At 31.5% G+C, this 23,477-nt stretch overlaps 1 protein-coding gene across 2 annotated transcripts in view; it reads left to right on the top strand.

Annotated features, from left to right (window-relative positions):
- cyr (cypher) overlaps positions 1–23,477 on the top strand; it is a 61,564-nt gene that overhangs the window by 18,813 nt on the left and 19,274 nt on the right. For both annotated transcript variants that reach the window (XM_035351398.2, XM_035351397.2), the window contains exons 2-4: positions 12,877–12,936; positions 17,247–17,319; positions 22,702–22,883. In XM_035351398.2, coding sequence (XP_035207289.1) covers positions 12,898–12,936; positions 17,247–17,319; positions 22,702–22,883 — 294 coding nt within the window. In that variant the 5' untranslated portion in view covers positions 12,877–12,897. The remainder of the gene's footprint in view (positions 1–12,876; positions 12,937–17,246; positions 17,320–22,701; positions 22,884–23,477) is intronic.

Raw genomic sequence — 23,477 nt, 5'->3', positions numbered from 1 at the left:
TACGCGCCGAGTGTGCTACCATTAAGCCACGAAGGCATGCTGGAAGGAAGAAGAAAATACCTTATATACTCCCCTTTTTGTAGGGAGATTGGGGATGAGGGGACCCAATCGCCAAATCCTGGTGATGACGAATTATTGTTCATTGCATTTTAGTTCGGTCACTACTGTAGCGTTTTAGTTATTTTCAAGCAGGAGGCAGGAATAATGTGAAATACCCTTACCGGGACTCGAACCCTGGACCTCTCGAATAAGTGCCGAATGTGCTACTGTTACACAACGAAGGCATCCTGGAAAAGGGAAGAAAATACTTTATAATCTTTCTTTTATTAATAAAACTATTCTGGATATCGCTTTGTTAAAATATTAAATTATGGATATTGCTTTATGAAAATATTTTCTGATTATAGCCTGCTGTTAAATCTTGTATGTTTTGAAATTTTTATAGTCAATTTTAAATTGATCTCTGATTTTCCGAAAAGGATAGATTTAAAATAAAATAAAATCAGTCTTTTATCAATAAAACTATTTTCCTGTTTCCATAATAAACTTTTATGATATATGAAATCTATCATTCAATATGAGTAACGTTTATAAGGTGATTATATGAAACTAAATTGCAAAACACTTAATTACTTTTCGAGATGCCTAACCACTTCTTAGAATACCATTTGGAACACAATGATATGGAATTACTAAGGTGCATACACTTCCGAAGATATACCGTTTAGTTTTAAGATTTCTGCGCTTGCTGAATGAATATAATAACAGAACTGTGGCTATGTTCATGTGTAACAAGTGAAGGCAAGAAAGTGATTTCCAAGTAAATAGCTTATGTTTCTATACCCAGACAGAAATACCTAGTTTTTTTATTTCAAATATTGATTATGTAGCAAAAGAAATTTTTATTTCAAAGTTTTTAATAGGGAAGACAGTTCTTAATAATTTACTAGAATAAAACGGAACTTAACGCTTAGCATTTCTGCAAATAAAACTTTTTTTTTTTCTGTTTTTAATTATATTTAATATTATGATTAATGCAAAACTCATTTAATGTATTCCACAATTTTTAATGTATTTGATCATCTTTACATCTGTACCTGATTATTATAGCACATCCTTAATATAACTGTATGCCTAACATGTACGATAATAGTGAAAAGTGTTCCGTTTAGCCTCAGCAGTCCCTACCACACACCTTTCCATGCTCTGGTTCTTATTTCAATGTCCCTCGTTTCGTGGCCAATCCCCAGAAATGGATTCAAAAGAAATTTTTAATATCAGTTTATTGTTGCCGCAAAAATTTCGAATAATTTAAATGTCCATACAAGAAAGTCATGTATTGTCAGGTATTTTCCTAAATCTAAATACTATTATTATTAAGTTATTGTTAAGAACCAGATAGTTTTTTATTTTTTAATTATCTTTATTTTCATGGTTTTCATATCAAGTTAATATCTAAATAATATCAAAATTATCAAAACTTTTTTATTAACGATATCAAACAAATAGACACTTATGCGAATTTTTTTTACATTTAAAACGTATTATTTTGCACAGCGGTACAAATCTTGCAATAGATTAGAAGAGAAACACGCTAATGTGACAATCAAAATCGTAAAAAACAACCTTATATTTAGCGTAGGTATAATGAAACACTCAATCGATTTCGAGGGCAGCTAAAGGACCTTTACGTATTTGACGAGGGACCTTTAGCTGCCCTCGAAATCGATTGAGTGTTTCATTATACCTACGCTAAATATAAGGTTGTTTTTTACGATTTTGACTTGCAATAGATTTTATAAACATATTAAAATCCCACAATTTGCGAACACGCAAAACTTGAGTTGAGCTTTCTCAGCTATTGCTGAGTATTAGCCATTGTAATGATGACTTCTCAAAGAATTTCAGATTTAAACATCGCGAGACACGAAAGTTTCCGCACATGCGGGAATCAGATATTTGATGCTAGCACACAGAACCAAACTTAACTTTCTCCTCAGCAACCGTTTAAGTAGCAATAAATTTCGAATTTCGAATAGTAATTAAAATAAATGGGTTAGCATAAAATTAATGTGTTATTACAAATAATGAGATCTTTTAATAACGGAGTTCTATTGAAGTAATAATTAGAATGAGTTGAAATGAAATAATGAGTTATTTAATAAATGAGTTACACTGAAGTAATAAGTATAATGAGTTATAAAATTAATGGGTTATTTAATAAATCATCTTGAAATAAACGAGTAAAATTTGAATTTTTTTTGTTTAATTAAATAAAATGAATTGTGTTAATAGAAACACTGGGGTTAAATTATCAAAATCTGTCAGAAACATGAAATATCCTTAAATATTAAAATAAATATTCTGAGATGCTTTAAAAGAGAAGAATTCTCCTTTCAGTAAAATATAGTGATATATTTTGATTACTTTTACGCTAAGATTCTGCATGCCAGCAAAATGATCGAATTATATCTTCTAAATTATGTATGATAAAATTATATAGTTCTTACAAATTCTGTAAATCAGATAGAGTTTTAAATTAAATATTTTTTGCCCGAAGATGTAATTTTGTCATTCTAAAATTCTTTTGGTTTAGAAGTTTTTCTAGTTTCTTTATTTGCATATCAAAGAGGCAATTTTAAACAGCCACAGTGATATTGTATTGAAGAGTTTAATACCTCCATGTAAGCAAAACGATATTTTAAATACGTTTCAAAGAATCCTAAAATGTCTTAGCGTTATTTTATATTCTGTTTTGCCGGAGTCCAACTTTGGGTCGAACTACTAATGTTACGCAATTTTATCCACTCGGGCGACTAACAGACTTAAGGTTCAGCAAAGAAAAGAAGACATTTTCTTGTTTATACTGCAGGCATCAGGAAAATAATAATAAATTCTAATGTTTATTCATATGGCAATAAAATTTAAGCAGTCTGCTCTATAAATACGTATTGAGATTCTTAGTTTATACAAATTCTAAAAATCGTTCCTGAATTTCTGGGGACGTGCCGTTAACAACATGACATACATCGAAATGATATGTGCACTCAAAAAGAGAATTTTCTGAGCAAACACTCACGATTGCTGTAATTAATCTTTATATATATATATATATGGAGAAGCTTTTCAGTCGATTCTGTGTTAATGCAAATGTAAAACAAGATTATTTAATGCCTTAAAAGTATGCTTGCTTTCCATGAAACTTCTCTGCGGGTTTTTCAAGACGAAATTGAAATTTGAAATAATTTTTGACCACCACGAGCACCGCAAAGCTTAATATTAAATATAATTGTATTAATAGCTCAAAATTTTGAGGTTTCCTAATAAGTAATAGTGCTTTCAGGTTTCTATGTTTGAGAGTGCTTAGAAATTATAATTATAAAGCGAACTTTGTGTGTGACTTTCTAATATTTGATGTTTGAAGATACTGAATTATTTTCCTGTTATTCTTCAACATATGCTCAAGAGAATGAATAAGAGATATCTTTACTGTGAATCTTAGCTGAAGAACTTTATTATTATTTAGCAGAAGAATCCTGCTGAGCATTTTTATTATACTCATGAAACTTCATTAGACATAGCTTTTACTCAATTTTACATTTCTTTAATAATTTGATTTATGTTTTATTTATTTATAGCGAAGAATGTTTTCTTGCATTTTCCATACTGTAAGCTTTTTCCAGATGTCATAGTTACATTGTATTCATGATATCTTAAATTAAAAAATTGAGAATTTTACCGTTCCTAAATTTGCGATAGGGATCACTTGAACGTATTAAAAAAGTTTTCATTTAAAAAACGCTTTTTTGTGATCCGTTGGAAAGAAAAATTCACATTTAGCAGAAAAGTTGCATTAAAGATTGATTTCTTAATTTTAAAGTCCTTATAAAACATTTTAATCGGTATCCGTGTATAACCAATGTATATCATCTAAGACATTCACAAACTCTTCTAGATGAAGGGTTTTCTTTAAAGATGGTTATCTTAGTGAAACGGTTGTCAATATTGATATTTATTTCCTATAGTAATTTTAAAGTTCGTCGTCTTGAGTGATGGTCAGCCCGAAAAGATTTATTATAATGTAAAAAATAACGTAAATTAGCTATATCTTGTTGTTATGGAATACTTTCCCTCACTGTATACAAACAAGCTCTTGTAATCGATGGCTCAACGAATCAGAACTGAAACCTAGATGTATGTGAGGGGAAATATAAGCTTTTCAAACTTCGTCTTAAGAGATGGTCACCACAAAAAGATATATTATAGTGTAAAAAATCACGTAAATTAGATATATCTGGTTGTTAAGAAATATCTTTCCCTGTATACGATATTTTAAAGTTGTGATCGATGGCTCAACGAATCAGAACTGAATCCTAGATGTATGAGATGGGAAATATAAGCTTTTCAAACTTTGTCTTGAGAAATGGTCACCTCAAAAAGATATATAATAGTGTAAAAATCACGTAAATTAGATATATCTGGTTGTTATCGAATACCTTTCCCTCCCTGTATACAAACAAGCTTCTTGTGATCGATGTCTCAACTAATCAGAACTGAAACAGAGATGCCTGAGTTGGGAAATATAAGCTAGCGGTGAGAAAGACGGAAAAACAAAAATTGAGCTATCAGTGTTACGGTTGCAGTGAATAAATTCCAAAGCTTATAAATTAAAACACTCAATTTTTTACATCTTAATGAGATCAACACGGTGAAAAACCATAAATAGCGTTATAATGGTACCTTCAGCTCGAAAATATCTACACAAAAGCTCTGCTAAAAAATCTGATGTGTACACCACATGACTTCCTTGTACGGAATATTAAATTATAAACATTTTTTCTTGCATTTCATTTAAACTTATTGGATTGAATTAAATCTACTTCGCCGACAGCGCATAAACCACAATAGAATAAATGCATTCTTTAAAATTCACTCTAGTATTTGTTCACCATAGCGAAAGTCTGGCGCTAGATTCATTTAACAGTATTAATAATTATATAACAGTTAACTTATATAATAAATATATTACGGAAACTAAGTTAGCTGTTATATAATCCAATAATTATATAACAGTTAACTTATACATTTCGTTCATATTATAACTCATAATGCACAAAATGTATATCATTTAAAGAATTATCTAATCGTTGCCACATGTTCTATTCAAATACTATAATAAAGCTAGAATGATGTATAAAAGAAATTAAGCAAATAAAACACAAAAACAAAACAGTTTTTCACAGACGATTGAGTATTACTCATTTAATTAATTCAGTTCTCACTTCGCGAGAAGGCAAAAATACATAAAAACTCAAAATATCTATATTAAAAATTACGAAGTAAATCTTAAACACTTATTTCCTCGAAAAAATTCCAGAAGAATTAAGCATGATTTAATTGGCAATAATAAATGAATGCGTTATCTTTGTTGTTGCGAAGCTAAGTTTCTCTAGATTGGCAACAAATCCACAAGTCTCCTGTTTCAAATGTAAACATCAATGGCCGCCATCAAGAGAAGTATTAGGCTTAGCGGCACTTAAACAACTTTAAAATTGTTGATAATTCTAAACATATTGCATAGAGATTTACTAAAGGCCTAAAAACCTTAATCGGAAGATAAGAACAACATAATTCAATCATTTTTAATGCAAAAAATGTACAATTTACAAACATATAAGAGTAAATATTGTATTGTATTGTATTGTATTTTAATTATGGCAAAGCACACTAGGGCTATCTGCCTAAGGGGAGGGATGCCTTCGTGGAGGACTTTTTAAGGGAAACTGGTTCGTATACACGTTACACATGGGGAAAATCACGAAAACACCCATGCAGCCAGCCCGTTCGCGGGATTCGAACCTCGGACCGAACTACCCGTGTTCAGCGACTTTACCGCTCGGCCGCTGGTGGGCCTATAAGAGTAAAGAAACGGAGATCACTGAGCCGGGTAACAGAGTGGATATATATATATAAATATATTTATATATATATATCCACTCTGTTACCCGGCTCAGTCATATACGTTTGGTGCGGCCGATTGCAACCAAAATACGAGGTGCACATCTACATGTTATAGCAGTTCTATATACAAAATTTCAAAGTTCTGAGGCTACTCGTTTTTGAGTTATGCGAGATACGTACGTACGTACGTACATACGTTCGTACAGACGCCACGAAAAATTCTCTTCAGAATTAATTTTAAAGCAGTTTTATAATTTTTTTGAAGGAAAAGAGTATTTTATTCTGTCCTTACGTACAGATATCACGCAAAACCACCGTTAAATTGCATTCGATAGCGGTCAAAATGGATATTTTCGTTGAAATATGCTGCCTGAAACTTTTCGCGATTACAATACTTCCTTTTTACTTCGTACAAGGAAGTAAAAAGATCCGAAACGGAAAAAGCTTACTCTTATAATACGTGATACTTTATACTTACTTTACGCTTTACTCTTATAGTACGTGAGTTTAGAGCACATAATTTACATCACAATTAGAAAGTCTGCAGAAAATTAATATTAGACAATTAGAAACATGTAAAATCGCAGCTTATCAGTACATAACAAAGCTACTACCGCTCGTAATATGTTATATCTTGGGGTGTAATGATACTTAAATTTCTAAGCACACGTATGTTTAAAAATATCATTCAACTATAAAGGATCAAGTATGGTTAAAATATTTTATCAAGTATGGTTATAAAATTGAATCAAGTATGTTTAAAAAAAAGATGAAAATTAGAATATCTTCCGTAGATACTATGAATGTACTTTCGAATTTATAGCTTTATATCTGTCGTCCATAGTCTGTTTCTAAATTAAAATTTGCATCATATATGGTATATTATAAGCATGATAGATATACTGATATCATATTACAAATAGCCGTCAGAAATGCAGAATTTTCAGAAAATATTAATCTTTAAAAAATGATAGATATTAGTTTATGATTACTTTATTTTTTAAATAATTGAATTAATAAACATTGATTAAACTAAACCCAAATAAATAAAACTAAAGTGTTTTGGCTTAAAAGTTTTCATTTTGTTTTTTTCATTCACTCTAAATATTATTTTTCTTTAAAATACTAATAAAGATCATACATATTCAATAATTTCCTAGTGTTTTCTAAATAGACTTATTTGCATTTTGCAAAAATAATTCTAAAATAATTTGAAGTTACTGAAAGTTCTAATTTGTTTAATCATACACCCCCGATTAATTTCACAACACTAATTAGCTTTTCAATTGATTCTATTTAATGCAATGAAAAAAAGAAAACATTATTGGGTTTTCCAAGAGCAAAAATGTAAATAACTTCTATATTTCGACATAAACGTTATTAGAATTTAAAGAATTCGATGAAACACATTTTTAAAAACATACTCGCAAATATCGGCATGTTATGCTGTTCTTATCTTCCGGTTAAGGTTTTTATGCCTTTAGTAAATCTGTATACAATATTTTCAGAATTATCAACAATTTTAAAGTTGTTTAAGTGCCGCTAAGCCTAATAATTGTTTTGATGGCGGCCATTGCTTGTTTACATTTGAAACAGCAGAGTAGTGGATTTGTTGCCAATCTAGAGAAACGTAGCTTCGCAACAACAAAGTTAACGCCTTCATTTATTATTGCGAATTAAATCATGCTTAATCCTTTCTGGAATTTTTTCGAGGAAATAAGTGTTTAAGATTTTCTTAATTTTTAATAATTTAATTTTTAATAATTAGTAATTTAATTTTTAATAACTAGTAATTTTAATATAGATATTTTGAGTTTTTATGTATTTTTGCCTTGTCACGAAGTGAGAACTGAATTAATAGAATGAGAAATACTCAATCGTCTGTGAAAAACTGTTTCTTTTTTGTTTTGTTTGCTTAATTTCTTTTATACGTATTCATTTCTTTAAAAACACAGATAAAAATACAGTTATCGAAATTAATGATGTTGTTGCTGAACTCATGAGAAAATGTATCGTTTATTTATAGAAACAGTACGAAGGCAACGAAATGGAAAGAAAATTAGTAGGAGTGAATGAAATTGAGCAGAAATATATAGCACATATTCTCAGTGGCTATTAGGTAGAGAGAAGAAATAGATAGAATTTGCAAAAATAATACATAAGAAACGAGAGAAAGAAAGTCTGAAAGAATTAATGTTACACCAGAGGATTTGCTAGAATTTTTTATGCTTTCGCTTTGTATCGCAGGTTACCTCTCTACTCTTGAACTCAATTCTGCTAATAAATTTTTTTGTCTTTATAGTTTTATTACTAAGCATCACTTATTATGACGCACTGACACCCCATAAAATTAGAGAGAAAAATCACAAAATATTTATAAACTCTTTAAAATTTCTCAGAGAGTATTAGGGGTTTCCATACATATTTTTTATTCGCTGTGTTATATCTTTGGAAACTAGCCTCTAGAGCGGCCAGCCGCCTAGAAGTGCTATGATAAAAAAAGTATATAACTATTATAATGAGAACAGCTAGTGTCATTTCATAAAAATATTTAATAATTTTAATTACATGTTTCTTTTTTATCTAAAGGCATTTAAATCAATCTGATTAAAAAATTTAAAAAATGGTAAAAACTGCGTTTTCACTCAGTTCGTTTGCTATTTAGTACTAGAAGGATTAAAGATTAAACTTAAAAGTTCAAGATCATACGCTTAAGTGAATGAAAATATATTGGTGCATGAAAGATAATAGGTATCTTTTTGAGGCAGTGGCAACACGTTGCTTTCAATTAGCCAAAAGTGTGGATTAAAATTTAAGGATAATATCTTGCATTTTACCGAATTTCAATTTTATTTCGAGCGGTTTTGCCAGTTCTCGCTTTCAAATCGTTGTGTTTGTTGAATAAAAATTTATTAAATTTGTACAAATTATGCAATAAATTAAAAGCAAATTCGAAATCCAAAATTTGATCTTCGAAATACCAATGTTGGAGTGGAGGATAACATGTATTAAAAATTCTGTGGTTTTACGTGTTGTCGTTTACTTACAATACGAGGAGCATTCGTACATACATGCAGATTCTTCATTAGTTAATATTTTTATTTTAAATAATACATCGAAATAAAATCATGTGGCAACAATATGAAAGATAATTCGAACGTTAAAGTAATAAAATACAATGCTAATGCTGTAGAGACATTAGGCCCAGCGTGCAGATCACCACACCACGAAGGCATGCTAAGAAGGCGGGAAAAATACCTTATATACTCTCCCTTTTAAAGAGCGACATTTTTCTAGGGGACCCAATCGCCAAATCCTGTGTTTGAGAATCATTGTCCAGCACTCTTTTAGTTCGGGTGCCACTGTAGAGACATTAGGTATTTTGGAAGCAGGCAAGATGGAAAATGAGCAAACACCTTCGCCGGGAATCGAACCACGGAACTCTGGAATACGCGCCCAGTGTGCAGAACCACTACACCACGAAAGCACGCTAGGAAGGCGGGAGAAATACATTATATACTCCTCCCTTTAAAGGATGACTGGGGTTTTTAGGGGACTCAATCGCCAAATCCTGGGTGTGGAGAATCCTCATCCAACATCTTTTTAGTTCAGGCGCCACTGTAGAGACATTAGGTTAATTGGAAAAGCCGCAGAGATGAAAAATTAGCAACCGCCTTCGCTGGGAATCGAAACACGGACCTCTGGAATACGTGCGCAGCGTGCAGACCACCGCACCACGAAGGCACGCTAAGAAGGCGGGAGAAATATCTTATAATGTTACTACTTATTTTATATGGCCTCAACCTGAGATTTCTCATAATGTTAGTACTTTCCAATCCAAATTCAGTCCGAGTTTGAATTTTTATGACATAGTTCAAATGTTCACGAGTGAGAAAATTACATATGGAAAGAATGAAAGCATTTTCATATGCGAATTATCCTTAGATTCCTGCAAGAATTCAAATGAAAGAATGATGCAAGAATTCAAGTGCAAGAATGATGCAAGAAAAAATGCAAGAATTCCTGACGCAGGATTATTTAATTAAGGGTATAATTCCAAGAAGCAATAGCATAATATCATGAAACTTCTTCATAACATACACACCTCTTAATGACCCGTTATGACCCCTTCCAGTTCAGGGACCTCACGTTTTCTCTTCGTCTACCATTTTACTCAAGCTTACTCGAGCATGCCGTGAACAACAAAGTGCCCAGTTACGTATGGAAGGCAGTTGTATCTTTCCGATATCCGCTGCGTTTGACTTTTTTATTCGAGTCTTGTCTTCTGGCGGTGACAACAAACCCAATACTGCCAATCGCATGTTTACCCAAGCGTAAAAGGCAAAACGATTGCGCTTTTAATCTAGGGTCACACTTTGATGACATCCTGTAAGAATATGAAGGATTATATTTAATAGGATGATGTTATTAAGTATCGTAACATTTTATTCTTTTGTTGGATGTTTTGTTTATGCATGCCTTAGGTTTTACCTCAAGGAATCTTTCAAAATATTGTTTTATTTTCTATATTTATTATTTATTACCCTTGGCGTAAAACATTCTCAATACAGATTCTTAAGCGCTTAGAATCGTTCGAGTACTTAGTAGATTTAGGGAAAACATATCTTTGATGAAACGCATATATGGGGAAAAATACTTTCACGCGAGCTTTGAATCAGCAGTGAGAAAGTTGTGTAACTGTGAACTGTTCTATCGTGAGAATGACTTACTGTCCGTTTTATTTTCCATGACCTGTAAACTTTGTAGTTTTTGAAGGTTCACACTGAATCGAAAGAGTAAACAACTTTCGATATATATGTCACCTATGTAATGTACTGCAATATTTTATTTTCAGATGTTCTTTTAATAGATGAAGCGCTAAATTGAGCGTATTACATCAAAAATTGAATGAGACGAAAAAGGTTAGCAATAAATGTTTCAAATAGCACGCTGGGCTGGTATTCCAGAGGTCCGTGGTTCGATTCCTAGCGAAGGCGTTTGTTATTTTTCATCTTGTCTGCTTTACGAAAAATCCTAATGACTCTACAACTTTACCGCTCGGCCGCTGGTGGGCCACGTAGGAATAGAACCTCAACTCTGCCTCAGCTGAGCTCCTTCCTTTCTGTAGACACTGGAAGGTTGGTGTCAACATCAACCGTGTATAGAAGGCTTCACGACGGAAGTCTGTATGCGAGGCGACCAACCATTTGAGAGCCACTCACGTCAAGTCATAGAAGGGAACGTTCGATGTCAGCATGTCAATATGTCCAATGACAGCTGTTGAGTAAAGAAATGTTCTCTTTGCGGATGAGTCCAGATTTAGCCACCAAAGCGATAATAGGCATTATTTGATTTGGAGAGGACCTGGAACGGGTTATCATCCATCAAACATCCATGAAAGAGATGAATATAGAGGATGCAGTGTCTGTGTTTGAGGTGGTATCTCTTTGGGTGGACACATAGACTTTCATGTCTTTTCATGTGGAGCCATAATTGCTCAATCCTATAGGGATGACATCCTTGAAGCTTATGTGCGCCCTTGTGTCTGAGCAGCAGGTAATAATTTCCTGCTACAAGACAACAGCACTATACCGCACATCATGGATGATTATCTTCAGCAGCAACAATTCAGCGCATGGAGTTGCCAGCTGGATCATCGAACATGAATCCTATCAACCATGTTTGAGATGCTTTAGAAAGACATATAACTGCTTTCAATTCTCCTCTTCATACACTTGCACGCTTGAAACTGCTTTGTGAGAAGAACGGCTCTCACTTCTTACGGAATTGATAGACTGCATTATTGACAGCATCGCACATCGTTGTATGTATTGTATTGCTTCTAGTGAAGATCATACTCCATATTGAAGGTAATTTTCCTATACCAAACTGACACGTCCGGTTTGTGCATTTTATACATATGCTAATTTCTATAACGCAATAATTGTCTGGTTATTTCTTTTTACGTTATTTTATACCTTAGTATATGTTACTGTGTGTACTGTGTGTATACTTTGTGTCAGTTTACTTAGTATACTGTGTGTCAGTTTCATTAAATTCTATATGTAACTTTTTCAAGAATCGTCACTTTTCTGTATTTTTCCTTAATTAATTATAACCAGTGTATTTTATCTTATGTATCTGCCAACTGCATTCCTAATTTTAAATTTGCAATATGAATGCGAATTAATTTCCATTAGAGAATTTCCTACCCAGTACACATATAACTGATCACGTGAATACATTGCTACTGTAAACTACGCTATTTATATTATATTGCTTCTTGTGTTTCCTATGCATATTTGCGGAAAACGAAATATGCAGTTTTTTCAAGTTTCTAGTTGATTTTAAATGACGGGTTCACCTTCTGCCTTATTCCTTTAGCGTTATACTTAACTAGAATCAGTTCCGCAGAAATAAATCTGCATTTAAGTCACCTGCTGTGGGCTACGGGCGTATTCCATGCGTCGTCAGGCATTTGTCTCTAAGAAACGCTGCTGATTTTTGCTTTAGGCTGAATACGTTAATACTGTAGGTCAGTTGGGAGAATTGAAAAATAACAATATCACGGTTCGTTTGATTCTAAAGTATCAACCGTCTCTAGTATCCTACATATCTAAACCTTTCATTTTGTTTTTTCCGTCTGTATAAAAAAACTTAATGCTTCAAAATTCTCTAGCAATCTCTTCTGAATTTTCTATTAGTCTGTTTAGCATTATATTTCATTTATACGAACATAAGATTTCTAGCACAGATATGAACCTAAGCTTCGAAGAATCGTTAATTTATGATTTTTGCATATCACTTTATTATATAATGACATTTAAAATATTAACTTCCTATGAATTTGTAATTTTCAGAAGTACAATTGCATATCCTTCTGACTAATCTTGATTGTGATCTTTTACTTTTCAGATTTTTGATACCTTCAACAGCATGTTAAAATCTCTGCTGGTATATTTCCTCATTATATTAGTAAGTACATTTTCTTTCTTACGTGTAATTATGTTTTTCATTCTTAATCGTAATTACATAAACTTTATTTCTAGTTCTACTGAAAACGTTTTACTGTTCGAATTAAATTTAAAGCGTTTCAATAGTAGCTTTAAAAGTAAAGACACTTAATACTACCAGTTTGATTTTATTACTGTACCATTTCTCACAATTTATAATTTCATTGCTGTACGCTAATTTAACTAGAGGAGAAGCATGCATACGTACAGCAATCTGACTGTAAGAGAAACGGAAAAGCCACTAAACAATCACCTTCATGTTACAATCACTCGTTGTCAATCTGGGCGATCATTGTGTTGATAATGATATTGGTCATATTTATCATTCGCAGCTTAATTATGTTAAGGATAGCACAGGAATGCGTTAGATAACACACGATCACTTTTTTTATCCTTAAGCTTTATTTCACGATACAATAATTCTGTTTTTATAAGATTTGGATGTAACACGCTTTAAGAGAAAAATTCAATCCTTTTTTATACGAATTGTTTTTAACTAACGTTCTTCAAATAGTATTTTTAAAAAACATAGATTAAGTTCTGAAAGATCATCTTTATTCCAGGAATTTCCTGGAATTCACATTTGTAACATAGGTGAAATATGGTATGATGTTTAGGGAATTTTTATAATCACGTTTGCCAGAATAATTTTAACTTTATAAAAAATGCGTTATAAGTTCGTATACTGGGCTTTAAACTACTTAAAATTCGGTACATGTTAATGCAATGGGCAGGCTTCATGAGCGTCTTCATGATTTTACTCGCGTGTAATGTCGATATGAGTAAAGTTCCCGTTAAAAGTCCTTCACGAAGATATTGAGCCTTTAAAGCAGGTAACTTTACCGTAATTAAATAACCAAACCCATGATCATTTTGTATATTTCAATATATTCAGAGTAAAAGATTGCATAATTTTAAAAAAACAGATATAATGGAACTTAATATAGGAACATATTCTTCTTTTCTGATTTTAAAAAAACATATATAATGGAACTTAATATAGGAACATATTCTTCTTTTCTGATTTTAAAAAAACATATATAATGGAACTTAATATAGGAACATATTCTTCTTTTCTGATTTTGAAAAAACATATATAATGGAACTTAATATAGGAACATATTCTTCTTTTCTGATTTTGAAAAAACATATATAATAGAACTTAATATAGGAACATATTCTTCTTTTCTGATTTTAAAAAAACATATATAATGGAACTTAATACAGGAACATATTCTTCTTTTATGATTTTAAAAAAACATATATAATGGAACTTAATATAGGAACATATTCTTCTTTTCTGATTTTGAAAAACATATATAATGGAACTTAATATAGGAACATATTCTTCTTTTCTGATTTTAAAGAAACATATATAATGGAACTTAATATAGGAACATATTCTTCTTTTCTGATTTTAAAAAATCATATATAATGGAACTTAATATAGGAACATATTCTTCTTTTCTGATTTTGAAAAACATATATAATGGAACTTAATATAGGAACATATTCTTCTTTTCTGATTTTAAAGAAACATATATAATGGATCTTAATATAGGAACATATTCTTCTTTTCTGATTTTAAAAAAACATATATAATGGAACTTAATATAGGAACATATTCTTCTTTTCTGATTTTGAAAAAACATATATAATAGAACTTAATATAGGAACATATTCTTCTTTTCTGATTTTAAAAAAACATATATAATGGAACTTAATATAGGAACATATTCTTCTTTTCTGATTTTAAAGAAACATATATAATGGAACTTAATATAGGAAGATATTCTTCTTTTCTGATTTTAAAAAAACATATATAATGGAACTTAATATAGGAACATATTCTTCTTTTCTGATTTTATCTGACTGCATGGCATGTTTTTTTGGATTTTAAAAAAATAACATTTATAAGAAACAAAAAATTCTCTTTCCTTTTCAGGCACATTTTTTTTTCATTTATGAAGAATAATTTTCTTTTTTCATGAATAAGAGAATTATGATAATCTTTTCCTTGTGTAAGTAAAAATAACATGTTTGTAAATTTATAAAATAAAGATAAGTTTATGTTTATAAAAATGATGCAATGTTTAATATTGTTATTTGATTTGTTTGAGCGCACCTTATTATTATTCTCGCCTGTGATGAAAGACACACCTTAAATTCATGGAACTGACTGCATGAAAAACTACTTGGAAAAACATTTTCAACCCTGAAACATTACACAAACATGGCATAAACTTTCGTGCCTCTAATAATTATAATACCCTATTGCACAAAAAGGTTTTTGAAAAAAAAACCTGTCCTTAGAGAATAAAGCGTACAAAAATATACAACATACAGGTAACATTTAGAGGCAGAACGAGAATTTAAACAATGAAGAACAAAAGGTTAAAATACTGTGAAGCGATTTCAAGCCTCCTAATCCAAGCGTCCCAGTAACGTCTGAGCACACTTTGCTACAGCTGTACATAGAAGCAGGTGATCACCATTTATGAAGCCGGAATTCCAGAGCGGAGACTCTATGTCAGTGGTTCCCAAACCGTTTTGACCCATGGACCCCTTTTTATAGTCAAAACACGTCAACGTATCTTTAAGTGAAAAAGCTACATAAATGCGTGCATAAAAATTACAAGTTTAAAAAAAGATTTTATAAAGAAGTATTTATTGAAATCTATCCATCTAGTCGATTTCATTTTTTGGTGATGAGAATCATAAGAGCACTGAATCCACGTTCTACCAAATAGAAAGGCGGGAAAGCAGTCAACAATTTCTGTACAATAACCCATAATGCAGGATATAAAATTGGGATTTGTTTTTGCAACCAGAATTTTTGGTATCCTTGTTCAAACATTGATTTAAGTTCCTTATTTGTGGATATTTCAATAAGCTGCTGCTGTATTAATATAGATTCATCTGTGTTTGGGATCAGAGTTTGTCCATGCGCAAAAGGGTTCAACACCCAGTCGGGAATATCCAAGTGAAGAATGTCTTCAAATTTGATTCAGGGCTGCATGAAGAGTCGTTAGGTGTGTACAGTGAGCAAGCAAATCTTCATCTCTATTTTACAATTTCGAAAGATTTGGAAACACAGAACATTTTCCTCTTCCCAAATTTTGTTTGCACAGAAACGTTTAAACGTTAACTAACGTTAAGAGAATTATTATATCGAAAAATGTGCCATATAATGTTTTCAAAAGAGATCAATTTTAATCAAATATACTTACGTAACAAAAGTACACTATCTGCGTAACAATACAAAAAAATGCAACTACACCAAAACTAAAGGGTTTACTATATTGTTAGTATTATAACTAATACTATAACTAATTTCTTAATGTGATATATACTTTTTTAAAAGAGATCGATTTTATTCAAATCTACTTACGTAACAAAAGTAACAATCTGCATAACAATACAAAAATGCAACTATACCAAAACTTCCAACACTACAAAACTTCAATTTGTCTAAAACTGGGTAAATTTGTTTGTACACTTCGTATTAGCATCACATAGAACTAAATTGTTGATTTTAGATGTACGATTCTTTTATAGTTTATGTTGATACTGTAGACAAGTTAGTGCATGTAGCGGCGTTACTGCTTTCTTGTATAAACCTGAGCGTTGAAATTCGAAAACATTGATGTAAAATGCAGGTGTACGATTTTCATCCACAAATTTTTCAATTTTTTTGTGCATTAATATTATTCATAATCTTTATTGATTTTCTGAATAAATATTTGAAAACCCCAATAATATTGTCATCGAAATTCAGGAAAGAAATTTAAAATTTATCGGATTCCTTATGTGTGTTACATCCCAATAAGTAGTTTCTTAATGAAGCTATCTGCTTTTCTACTATCCTTCTGAAAATCAATAATGGAAATAAAATCGTGTTAAATGAGGTCGTTTAGCAATTAACATATCTCCTTCTTTTCTACGTCTCTCAGAGCAGATTGTAGGCCACAGTATTTCTTTTTTCTGTGTGATTTGGTAATTAGCCCAATTATTAAAAGTTAGCCAGGTGAAATATTTCTTATGAAATTTCAATCTTTGAAAGCCAAGAAACCTCATTTTTGTTTCGTATTGTTTAGTTTTTTTTTTTTTTTTTTTTTTTTTTTTTTTTGTTGTATATCTTTGCATATTTGTGCAGGTTTCTAGAAACAGCTTATGAGGAATTGTGCAAAAATTAAATGTTAGAGCTTAAAAATTTGGTTAATGAAACTTGCGTATAATCACGCATGTAATCCTCTTTTTAATCATTTTCAGATTTCTTTAGCCGAAGCAACATCTTCGGGAGGCATTTCAACAAAAGGTTCTTCATCATCAGATAAATTTATTTGTAAGTATGGACACATTTCTTGCACAATTTCACGCCTAAAAATTATTTTTAACCTGCCTATATAAAAATGTTTGATGTTTATAATATCTTTTTACTTCATTTTCGAAGTAACGTATTTACTTTATGTATTTAAAAAATGAAAGAGTGTTTGATAAATTCAAAAGAAAACAGTTTAGAACTCTACGAATATATAAATAATCAATCTAAAATATCTAAAATAAAATGTATTATAACGTCATAACTTTAGTATTATAATAAGATGGGTTTGGTTTATATGATTACAACCAAGCCTCGGGAGCTAAGGGGAGATGAAGGACTTCCTAAGGTAAATTGGCACTGACCATTTTAAGGTAAATACACGTTAGACATAGGGAAAGACACGAAGACGCCAATGCAGCCAGCCTATTGCTGGATTCGATCCTCGAACGGAACTACCAATGTTCAGCGACTTTACGGTTCAGGGGCTGGTGGGCACATAAAAAAAAATGCAAAATTTATTAATTTAAGCCTAAAGTATTAAGATAACCTTCAAGATATTTTTATTACGTGCTCTTCCATTAGGCACTAAACGGAAAAGGTATACTGTATGGAGGACTTTTTAAGAGGAACTGGCTGGTATATATGTTACACATGAGGAAAACCACGAAAATGCCCATGCAGCCAGCCGTTCGGCGAAAAAAATATTAAGCTATTAATGAATTAATTCTAAGGCACATAGAATCTGCACAACAAATTACCGTATATACCCGCGTATAAGTCAATACCGCGTATAATTCGAAACCCCCCCCACTTAGACATAAAAAATTCGTAGAAAATAAGAAACCCGCGTATACGTCGAACCCCCCACTTCCGAAATCGATCGAGAAACTTCGAATTATTTTTTTAAGTACTACATTTATTCAAAATAATCTGAGGAGAAAAGTAAATATACGATAAAAAATACCTTGGTAAATAAACAAAATCAAAATCCTTCAACGTCCGATTCATGGTCAGATTCACCAAACATTTCATAGAACTCTTCTGTCGTCATTGGCTCGTCATCATACATATTTTCAGTCTCGAACTCTGTATTGTTACAATCACTACTAGAGCCTTCGTCGTCATTTTCACTTTCAAAAACAGTATCATCTTCCGTGCCATCTAGTTCGTTGCTAATACAACATTTTTTAAATGATTTTATAATCATTTCAGAGGGTATTTCGTTCCAAGCATCTTTAACCTACTGAGCAATTAATGTAATATCGGGCTTTTTAATGTTGCCTCCCTTTGTAAATGTTGGTCGACCGGAACTAATCCACTCTGCCCAATATTTTCTAACATTTACTTTGAAGGGCTTATTGAGGTAGACGTCTAGGGGTTGAATGACAGATGTCAATCCTCCCGGAATAACGGCCACAGTCGTTTTTAGGTGTTTTTGACGTGCACGCCTGTTAACAAAAGTATTTCATGAATGAACAATAACTATTATAAAGACATATACGTACGTAAAAACTATCTGCATTTCTCTTTTCTTAGCGTGTCGGCGAAACTTTTTTATTGCTCGATATTGATCGGTTGTTCTATCAGGTTCAATGTTCCGTCTTACTTTCTTCGGGAACATGCAAGGACCTGACTCGGAACAGAGAGCTTACTAAAGCTATGTTCAATAACTGTGGGAAGTAGACAGGATACACAAGAAGGGTATACAAAACCCTTTATTTTTCTCTATTTACAATAATTTCGGAATACAAAGACCCACTACTTGTGGTCTAAACGTAAGAATATAAAAATATAACTAAATGCTAACTTAACTTTGAAATAATAAACGTGGAAGATTGGCCTTATATTAACAGGAAGCCGTATGTAGTACAGAGAACTGCTAACACTACAATACGTTTAAAGTTATCAAGAGGATTAAACCTCTGGCCTGGAAGGCAACCAGCAACTGAGTAAACTTCTAAGGTAAGCGGCCTGTCTTCGACTAACTCCTTCCTCTCTCTCGCTTGGCAAAAAGCCACAACTTAAATACTTGGCGTTCGCCAGACAAATTTTGCATAAATCAGTTAACGCTTTTAATTCTGGCCGGAAGTAGAAAATAAGAAGTGATAGTAAAGATTTAAAATAAAATAAACGTTAGTAAAACTTAAGATCCTTACAGTTCGGGGGCCAAAAATTCTTTGGTTTAATGGAAACTTACTCTAGTTAAAGTATGAAACTCTGTGATTAGTTCGTCACATAATTTAAGTCATGAAATTACTTCAAGTAAGTGACTTATTTGATAAGTCGTCCAATTTGAGAGCGGGAATAAACCAACTGCATTATATAAAGAAATTTTTTGAATTTCCGATTCTTTTAATTTTTTATGGCCCCGCGTATAAGTCGACCCCCCACTTTGAAGTCTTTTTTTTTTGTCCAAAATATCTCGACTTATACGCGGGTATATACGGTACTAAGTATATAACACTATTTAAAATCACAGCAAAATCAAAACTTAAAAAATTTATATATTTCATTTTTAATAGTTCACTTTATTTATCCATCTATATTCTTTTCAATTCCCATACAGTAGCATTATCTTTGTATTTGAACTCGTCATATTTGAGCAAATAATTTGCGTCACATTTGGAACTTTTCGTGAAAACTATTGCGTAGCATTTTATAATTATTTGCGCAAATATATTATGACGCACTTTTATAGTGGTTACGTTTCACAAAATTGATAATTGGCATTGATAAACGATAAATAAAAGCAGACAATAGTTTAAAATAGGTAAAAACAATCTTTAAACCGGCAAATTATGAAAAGTATATAAGCAACTTTAAAATCATCATTCACCAGGTTATATCTTAAATAAAACGGGATTTTAATTTCATAAATCAGTATTCAATGTAGTTACCATCATTGATAGAGTCATGTGACCTCTGAGCACTGCTTTTTCGACCCGGCTTAAAATCGTGGTGAGCAGGATGGCTGTTTCAGTGCTTGTTTATGTTTTCATCATGTGTACTTTGTGTACTACGTGTATACTTATGTACTTACATAATGTGTACAGGTCAGTTTTCTTTAGAAAACCTTCCATGATGGCATGTTTCAATAGGCTTATTGTTCTTGTGTGCTTTGCTATATGTGAATAAACGAACTATCAAAATTAAACGTAGATAGTTACTTAGAGAGATAGAATGAAACACGCGTAAAAAAATTCATGTTTATTTCCTTATGTTTTCTGTGTTGATAACCATAGACAGAAACTATCCAGTTATCTTAACTACCTCAGTCATCCTAATTGCTTAGAATTCTGAATAGTTTGGTAGTCGACTTCCAATTAACTGCGACAATAGCGATAACGACATCCACGGTTAATCCAAAGAACTTATCACAGAAAGTATCACAGAAAGGAACAATAACTTACATAATAATTAACAGAAATCTTCTATTAAAGTTTTTCTTGTATTTTAAACTGTTAAATGAGGAGAATAAATTCGTTTAGAGAGGTAAATTAAAGCAGTATTCAAAGCGAAAAAGAATGCATATAAATAACGAAAGAATAAACACAAACAAAAAAACAAAAACAAAAACCGAAGTCATACGCTGCTTAAAGGGCAATATTTAAGACAGAACTCTAAGAATGTCACTGAAACTCAGGTAAAACTTTTTAATACTAGAAATTTATTAATCTCAGTCCTAACACTTTCGCTTATTCACTTTCTTGTTGTACTACGTGTGTGTTCTTATCGCTTTTCAAATAAAAGGGCGTTGTCATCTGTTATTGCCATGTAATACATATAAAGGAATAATTAATAATAAAAGCAATATAAAACGTATATGGCAATACTTAAACCTCTGTCGGGAATTCTAAACATATGCTGTTTTTAAACATTTGTAATTTTACTATTGAGTTTTATGTTGCGTAAATGCAAAGAAAGCAGCATTTTAAAAATGATGTTAAAATGCTTAAAACGTTAATAATAAAAAAGGAAAAAAGGCTGTGTAAAAAATTATTGGAAGCACTTAACATTATATCGTAAATTCGAACATATGCTGCGTTTAAAAGTTATGTGATTGAATTTTGCGTGAAATTTTGCGTTTTGTGGCGTAAGTGCGAAGAAAGCGATGTTTAATAATAAATTCAAAAATACAAAATGGTTGTATTCGCAGGAGTGAATCTAAAATCAAAATGGTTTACTGCCTCTCAGCGAGAGCATAAAAGACCTTAACAAACCTTTTGGTGGGCCGTTAAGATCTGAATCCTTTCAGATTTTCTTTCATTATACTCGATTTGTGCATTACAGATTAAGTACTATTAATTTATTTGCTGATCATATTCCCATTTGCTATCACATCATTTGCCAATATGTCTTTACTTGCTGCCATTGCTGCTATCTCAAGCATTTTTCTTTTCCTTCTTAGTCCAAAGGGGCAATTTTGCCAAGGACTATTAATTTCGTTTTGGCATTTTGCGTTGATTCACTATAAGCGTTGTTTCACTTTTCAAATTGTTGCCAACAAATATTATCGCCCTGTATTATAGTCAAAGAAATTAAATAATGAAAAATCTGCATAAATGTATGCATGTTTCTCGCATTGTGATAAAACAACGGTACCTAGAGCCATCAAATTTTGAATAACGTAATCCTCCTGCGAATATGGGCATCTGGAAGCACAAATTTGAAATTTGGAATTTATTTTATTATCTATTTCATATTCTGTAAACCTTTAATGAATTTTTTTTAACAAACTCAATTATTTCAAAGCGAGCAATGGCAACGTTATACAGAAAAAAACATTTTTATCTCCAGCGCGCGAGACTGTGTAGGGAAATTTTAAAGGTATGTTCATTTTAAAATTACTTTGCGAAATTGCTCTTGAACTCAATTTTATGGCTTAATTGCGAAGAAAATTACATTTAATAAATAAAGAAAACACACAAAATGTTAAAAAGAAACGCCTCTTTGGACGTAATATAAAATCTGAAAACTTTTAAATTTTTAAGTCATTTTTTACATTTACTGTAGAGTCAGGTTTTAAGTTAAGGATTTGTAATGGTCATTTTTTACGCCTTCCATAACAAAACAAAAAAAACAAAAAAAAAAAAAAAAAAAAATTAACTTTCATTCAGGCAAATCCGGCTTTATCCTTGACCCGATTAATCTGCCCTCAAGTTAATTAAGAACCTACTGTGTAATTATTTCATTTTTATTATAATAGACAGTTTTTTTCCCGTTTATCCTCTTTTATTTCAGAAGTAAATTGAGTTATTAAAGAGTGAATTGGAATCTAGAGATCTTAGACTGCAATCTATTTCTCATCTTCAAGTACAACTTACAATGAAAATTTTCTTACTTACCGAATTCCGAAAATTTATTCTAAGTAACACAATTTGCTTACTAATATCACTCTTTCAGCTGTGAATGCAGCCTGCAGCAGGAAAACTCTCCTAGCTATTGTTCTTTTGCGGGATCCATTCTATGGAATACTGTACGCTCGTGGATATCCTACTGAATGCAGTGCTACAGGTAACGGATCTAATGAAATCAAGCTGTCCTTTCCTGTTGATCAGTGTGGGACGAAAGTTATAGAAAAACCTGTAAGTATAATTTTTCTATTTGGGGAAAAAATAAAAATAAAATTTATTTAAAAACTTTTGCCAAGTAATTTCCACTATATGCAATTTTCCATGTGAATAAATAAGCAAATTTTAAGAATGGTTTACCTAATAAAATTTTAAAATGTAAATCAATAATAAGACTGGAAAATGACTTATTATCGATATATATAATAAAATTCCATAGTCAAAAATACACTTAAAATTCTAACTGTACGTTCTTTTCATTTTTAATGGCGACGGTCTCTTATTTGAAAGTACGTGGAATTAAATCCACAGCCCCGTAGTCAAGTTGTTTTTCCCACCTTTTCTACACGTACAGTTATAGAATGTTCTGGAGATATTTAAAGCGAACTGGAATGGCTGACGAGGCTGACGTCATGGAAGCTCCGCCTTTCCAGAGGCTATAAAAGGATTCGCAAAGGAATATCGGGGTCTTTTTTTTAATGTAACGATGCAGTAAACTTCGTACAAAAAGTTATTAGTAATTCTTTTTTATTTACTCCGTAAATATGATTTTTGTAACTGCTATTTCTCCTGACCAATAATAAATGGATCCTGTTTTTTAAACTTATC

This window comes from Stegodyphus dumicola, chromosome 6 (genome assembly GCF_044657685.1).
Source record: "Stegodyphus dumicola isolate Sdum_Otavi_A_Nest chromosome 6, ASM4465768v1".
Classification (NCBI taxonomy): Eukaryota; Metazoa; Arthropoda; class Arachnida; order Araneae; family Eresidae; genus Stegodyphus; species Stegodyphus dumicola.
Note: the sequence above shows the minus strand (reverse complement) of the source record. Positions and strands in the feature narration are given on the sequence as shown.